A 6,988-nucleotide genomic window follows, 5' to 3' on the forward strand; every position below is an offset into this window, starting at 1 on the left:
CCTAAAAGCTCACAGGAGAATATAAACAAAGGGGTGTCTCTACGTAGTTGTCAGAAAAAAAATGAGCTCAGTTTTTTTCTCCCCATCATGCAAGACTACAGGCAAGGTCAACTAAGGTCAAAGCGGTGATGTGGCAAGGTGCGCAATAAACACGTCCAATACTGGCCTTCAGTCCCACACAAGAGTATCCTACTGCTGTACAGAGTTACATATATACAAGAAGACATGGGGGGAGTCCTTCAGCACGTAGCCTGGAGCACTCCCCAATAGGAGTCACAAACAAGCACATCAACCTGCTCCAGCCCCGAGGAGGGGCTCACAGATTGGCATTACCATCACAGGGGGAAAAGGAGTGGAGGTCTAGAATATAGTACAGTAGTCATGAATTCAAAAGGCCCACCTTGCCACATCGGAGTGAAGCACAGAAGCTTGCAAGGTATCAGTTATCAGCCAGTCAATTTACACTTTACAGAGAGATGCGTATAATTAGGTTGTTTTGTTTTTTTCATTGGATGCCATACAAGAGAGGAGGAGAGAGATAGAAAGCAAAGCAACTACAGGGTTTTATCAATATACATATCAGGTTGTTCTGTTTCGTTACATTAAACATTATTTATACTTTAGAATGAGAATGCAAGCTTGGCATTTGTACTTTTTTTGTTTCTTAATTTCAAATTCTTCGTTTTGTTTTCATCAGCATTGAAAGTGGTCGTTGCGTGATGGCGATGTCGTTGCTCTTTTTTCCGCTATTTTTGTTTTTTTCTTCTTGGTGTCGATTTCATTTTTTTTTTTTTCATGTGGTTTGCACTTCACCTTCTGAAGAACATGGGGTTGCGCAGGCAGGCGGCTAGTCACCTGCAACACCCGAGGGGTCCCGCAGTGGTCTCCAGGCTGCTGTCGGTGTCGGAGGCGAGGGTCTGGTCGGTGGACATGGAGGAGATATCGTTGACGGAGGAGGAGGGAGGGAGGCTCTCGCTGCCGTTCACGGCTGCACCTGTGCTAAGGGAAGCAACGGCAGGCGGGGTTACAATGAACAGGGGTGCCCAGCCCAGACGCTCAGACCAGATTTACAACTCATAGATAAACACACAGCAAAGGCTACACACATAGACACACACATGCACCAACACACACACACACACACACACATAAGCACAGACACACAGCACATTTGAATACACAATAGGTAGGTAGACTACAGACTAGCACTACGACTGTACACAGACTGAACATGAGCGTGGGAGTTTCATGATGGAGTCCATAAGACGTGTTCCTCTCATTCCATTAAATTGGGTGTTTAGTAAAGAGCAGTGCAATCTGCACCAATTTCACAGAATACAGATAGTGTAGGCCTACATGGAAGTAACATTTAAGATCAGAACAGTTCGTTTTTTAATAGTTTCCCTAGGGAGAACCATTGAGACTGCAATCACTTCTCAGAGAGCCCTCGAAATAGGCGACATTGGTTTATTTAAGCGTCATTTGCAGTCCAGATACTTACCCTCTATCGACAGTCACTGAATTGGCACATTAAGTGACTATCTTGACCACTCCATTCTAATTCCTACAACCCCTCTTCAGACAGAGTGAGGATCTGCTTTAAGTACGGAGCGTAAGACATGGTGGCCCTTGAGGACCTTGATGGAGAGCTCCTAAGCAGTAGGTATCTATGTGCATTCAAAGTGCCACTCTTCTGTTGTGCCCTTCTGTCCTCTAAAAAAATCATTTGAAATTCCTTGCAGTTCCACATGAGTAGCAGCCCTTGACCACTAGGTGGAGCTGATTTTCTGAGTAAGGAGAACAACAGAAAGGAGAGTCACACCACCAGCACAACAATTCTTGACAGCTTTCCCCATTCGCCTGACACAGAAAAGCTGTAGTGATGAATAGGGGTATTTTTCCATTCTTTTAACAGATGCCACCGCTACAAGGGCAGATGTTTCATATCATGAAAAGCGCAGGACATGATAAGTGCTCTAGATAAATTCCGCTTCCTTGTGTTCAGCAGAAAGGACCTTTCCTCCTTTGCATAAGAGACAGCGGTCATCCATCTCCACTGTCCAGACTAGCAACCATGCGCCTGGTTTTAATTCAAACCAAATAGCCTCATTCCTCCTGAACTCCAGCAGCAGCAGCAGCAGTGGCACATCATCCCTTCTGAATGACCAAGTCTGGAGGCAGGAGGAGTGGACAGACATTTCCTCCGTAGCCGACAGGGTTTTTATTTGCTGTCACACTGCTGCACTCCTTCTACCCTTCTTATGTTTCTCCCTCGTTTTCTCTCTCTCTCTCTCCCTCTCCCTCTCTCTCTCTCTCTCTCTCTCTCTCTCTCTCTCTCTCTCTCTCTCTCTCTCTTGTCCCCCACCCCACACACAGTAAAGTCAGACCCTGAAACATGCTCTGCCAGCAGAATGTGATAGTCTGTGAGACAGGCAACTCCGCAGTCCAGAGACCAAAGTAGCCGAAGGAGGAGGGAGGAGGGGGGGTGGGCACTCTGCCAGAAGCAGACAAATGAAAGGCAAGAACTTTACCGTAGCCTTCCTTCCATAAAACGCACATTTATCAGTCACGATTACGGCTCAAGTGGCGCAGGTTTTTGACTCGGCGCTTCTCTGTGGCAAAAAAAAGGCGAGTTTAAAGCAAGTCTGAACGGCCTCTCGGCTCAACAGCCCTCTTGAAAGTGAAGATGAGAGGGGCACTGAGGAAGATGAATACTCCACAATGTCCTCTGCCATCCCAGCACTAACTAATGCTGCCATGAATGTCCAGTGCTGCTGAGGCACATGAGAACAGAGAAGACCAGTCAGGGCTGAGAAGAGAGCAGGGAAAAGGAGAGAGAGAGAGAGAGAGAGAGAGAGAAAGAGAGAGAGAGAGGGAGAAAGAGAGAGAGAGAAGAGAGAGAAAGAGAACAAGAGGGAGAGAGAGAGTAGAGTATGAACATTGCCGAACTAAAATAATCACTTTTGCTTATAGGAATATTAATGATTAGCCATTTGGACAAAGGACATCTCTCGTGGCCGAGGCAGAGAACAGCTCTCCCTTGTCTATGTGTGCAGCTGCACCAGACACTTGTTTAAGAAGCACTCTACCAGCCAAGCCAAGCCCCTCCATCATCCTAAAAGGAGGTCAGCATTGATTGCAGGACATATTTTTCCCCTTCTTACACTGACACCAAGAAAAGAAATCAAGGCTTACCAGAGCACTATGCTACATCAACCAACGCCAATTTGTCAACAGCCTGGTAGTTAGATTTATGAAGCATAGGCCTACACATGGGACTGAATATGTCTTCCTCCAATATCCCTCTGCAGACAGGTATCAGCTGAGTCTACAGGTCAGTGGTGAACCCCCACGCCTCAGGCTGTGTGAGTGGTGCTAGCCTACCCTTATCAAATGTACATGTTGCCTTCATCAAGAGCAACCACTGCGTTAGGTATAGATTTCCAGTCATGCAGCTTTTTTCAGCCTAGCCGGGGCAATTATGTCTGTAGGCCAAATGTATACATACACACACAGATACACACACACACACACACACACACACACACACACACACACACACACACACACACACACACACACACACACACACACACACACACACAGTACAGCCGTGAAATACTGCCGTGCCACACAAGGGCTCTCCAACTGCATTGCGTATGCTCTCCTCAGTACAAGTGCTACCCATCTGTTTAATTGAAAAGAACAAGGAGAGGGGAGGAAGAGAGGAAGAGAGAGAAAGAGTGAAATAGATATATACCGACAGACAGAGGGAGGGGAGAGAGAGAGAGAGAGAGAGAGAGAGAGAGATGAAAGACAATGCAGATTAAATGTCCCAAGACTACTAAGCGAGAAAGCAGTTTATTCATTGTCTCTTTTGAAAGCTTTTTTTCATCCTTGCTCTGTGCTCAGAGGAATGTGTCTGAGGGCAGAATGCTGATACAGAGCCTCCCGTAAACACTGACAGCAGCAGCAGCAGCAGCAGTAGCCTTTCAATCGACTTTCCTCCGTCTGAGCTGCTGAAATTTTGGAGAGCAGCCATGCGATGCACCCCTCTGTCCTGCAAAGCAGTACACTGCCCTCCACTGGCCATAGCCCAGAATGCAGGACCATTAATCAGATCTGCCTGCGTTCTTTGAGTAGCCTAATGTATCACCACCACATCACCAAACCTCTACACTTCAGCTGATACGCAGTCCTCAAATCAAATCTCTTTCACAGCACATCCATGGCCAAGTGGACCATAGATAAGACCAATTTCTGTCCTGTGGCTCAACTGTAACTTGCCGTCAACATGAATCAATATATTGAAAGTTTCCTTTTTTTTTTAGATGCACCCATTTTGAATGTATGGCTAGGGTCTCTCCTAGCTTCAACTGAATACTGAATACTGTTGTGTTAGATGAACCAATTGGTTTCCAGTTAGGAGCTACAGTAAATAAATGGCAGTGCCCTTTGGTATCAAGGGAAACATCCGATGGACTCCAACATTTAACATGAAATACATACACAAACATACCAGTGCAATACAGTACAATATAAGCTCAATACACAAAACATATTTTATCCATTTAAAGCTAGTTTGAAGAGCAACTAACAGAAAATATATTTTACATAGAGTTACTTATTACAAATTGCAAAATGTATTCTTGTCTCAATGAAAGGCAGTTAATTGATATCAATTACATATAATTCATATGTAATGACTACATCATACTTGACTACATCATATTGATAATACATTACAATAAACATTATGTAAATAATTATACACATGTCTATGCAGAATTTCTTATTTTATACTAAAACGTCTGAAACCATTAACAACATCTATAAGTGCCTACAGTATAGTTAGCATTGTCCCACATAAAACAAAATGGGGAGACAAGGACAAATGGGAACACACAATGGTTGTCTCTGGTACACGTGAAACCCAATTATTGTTTAAAGTGACTTACAGAGGGATTAGGTTATGCACTGAGAGTACCTGAAGGAGAGGGCTGTCCCTTCACCACACCATTCTTCATCCTCTCCTCAAAGTTCATCACCTCTTTGTAGATTAGCTCTGAAAGAGGCACATTGAGCAATACAAGGCTGGTTTGTACAGAGAAGGAACTGAGGAAAATAAATCCATATTTCACAGTCATGTCAACACACCCGGCATGTCTCGTTCTTTTTTGCATGCTATACTGGGGTGCTAATATTGAGCACCCTGTATTGCTACTCTGCACGAAAGATTGATTTAACAATTAAAAGTAGATGTATTTGATAACTGTACTGTATCTGAAAAAAAATAATAGAAGATATACTTTAATGATGGGTCAAGATATTACATTACCGATTACTGGTATATTCTATAGAGCATTTTGTGGGATGTGAAATGGAGGTTTACCTTTCCATTCATCAATGGAGTGTTCTCTTTCATCCAATTGCTTGTCATAGATCTGTGGAGGGGGCTGTGAGGAGAGACATGGACAAAGGGAGAGAGAGGCTCTTTACATTTCTGAAGTGACTTGCTCTGACATATTACAGCTTTATCTTACATGAAATATTTATTTAAAAGCACAGTGTTAAATTGATTTTCAGATGTCCTAGGTTTCCATGGTTTCAGTTCAATCAGGCAGGCAGCATAACTGCTGATAGCATGCTATTTTAAAACAGTGAACAAATGGCCATAAACAATGCAATGCAATGGAATGCTATTAAACGGCTCAGTGCTTGTCTGTTTTGCACTTAGAAAACATTCTATTTTCTCTATTTTCTGGTGGATGCAGTGCAACACACCTGGACATATGAGGAAGATATTAGTACCACCTAAATGGAATTGTGCAATAGTGTATGTACACCGAGTTAAGTCATTATTGTTTTCCTTTACATGTTATGGGAGATATTTTAAGCATATTAAGCATATTTGCCCATGACTATTACATTTTGGACAACCTGGAAATCACTATAACAGACAAAATATGAGGTGTGACTTCTACTGTAGGGGAAGGAAGATATTAAAAAAGATGTAATGTTATAGAAGAAACTGAGGAATGAGAAAAAGATGGAGGGATAAGGACAGGGGGAAGAAAAGAAGGTGAGGAGCCTGCAGATGATACAGTTCATTTGGAGCAGTTATTATTTACCACTGATATTTGGAAGAGATCTCGCCCCTTCATCAGCAAATGAGTGATAGAGAAAGGGAGAAAACAGCAGAGGTGTTCAAGGAAACGGCCAATGGTAATGTTAAGATCATAAAACATGCCTAGTGTGCTCATCATCATTTACCAAACCTTGCTCATATCACAGTGTGTCAGTTTGGCTAGGATCAACTTTAAGAAATATTGTTAAAAATATTGTTCCACAACATAATGCGACATGCTATTAATGGAATCTATAAACACAAGCCAATACCATGTTAACAGACAGGTTAAGATTGTTACTCAGACATACACAGTTAATGTTTGTTCTCATGGTGAGAATGTGTGATTAAATCATTTCAAATGTCCAATCAAAAAGGCTACTGATGGTGTACTGTAGTAGATTAATGCCCAAACACCACCTATATGCACAGTATGTATAACGCTATGGTCATCACATAGGACAGGCTACCAAAGGGCCTGTCCACCCTCAGTCATCTCCTACTGATGAAGGTTTCCAGATGTCTACTACATCCTCAGATAAGTGAGGAGATGGTAAATAATAACACTGCTCTACGAGTGGGGGAGTGAGTGTGTGTGTGTGAAGGTATGACCTGTCTGGACATGTCAGTGTGCATGATAGTGTTTGTGTGTGTGTGTGTATGTGTATGTGTGTAGTTGTGAGGCCCTCTGTGTACTGTGCATTAATATCGGATTCTTAATTTGACAATTGATCATTATGAATTAACCATTATTAATTCTTTACAATTGAGTGGAACTAAACATGTAGGTGCAGAGTGGTAATAATGATCATTCCATGAGGGCAAACACAAAAAAGAAAACAGTCAACGCAACAAAATATG

The 6,988-nt window shown here is 42.8% G+C and overlaps 1 protein-coding gene across 3 annotated transcripts in view; it reads right to left on the minus strand.

Moving 5' to 3' along the window:
* Nucleotides 1-757: 757 nt before the first annotated feature.
* Nucleotides 758-6,988, minus strand: part of mapk10 (mitogen-activated protein kinase 10) — a 25,598-nt gene continuing 19,367 nt past the window's right edge. For 2 of the 3 annotated variants that reach the window (XM_076283803.1, XM_076283801.1), the window contains exons 10-12: nucleotides 5,393-5,456; nucleotides 4,988-5,065; nucleotides 758-994 (exon numbers count right to left, since the gene is read on the minus strand). In XM_076283803.1, coding sequence (XP_076139918.1) covers nucleotides 852-994; nucleotides 4,988-5,065; nucleotides 5,393-5,456 — 285 coding nt within the window. In that variant the 3' untranslated portion in view covers nucleotides 758-851. Of the gene's footprint in view, nucleotides 995-4,987; nucleotides 5,066-5,392; nucleotides 5,457-6,131; nucleotides 6,159-6,988 lie in introns of all 3 variants that reach the window. The other variant, XM_076283800.1, reaches the window with a different exon arrangement.

The sequence above is a fragment of the Alosa pseudoharengus genome, unplaced genomic scaffold (assembly GCF_046254945.1).
Source record: "Alosa pseudoharengus isolate Yale_2024_CS ecotype anadromous, Long Island Sound unplaced genomic scaffold, YU_APseudo_1.1 YU_APseudo_1.1_scf_14, whole genome shotgun sequence".
NCBI classification, from domain to species: domain Eukaryota; kingdom Metazoa; phylum Chordata; class Actinopteri; order Clupeiformes; family Clupeidae; genus Alosa; species Alosa pseudoharengus.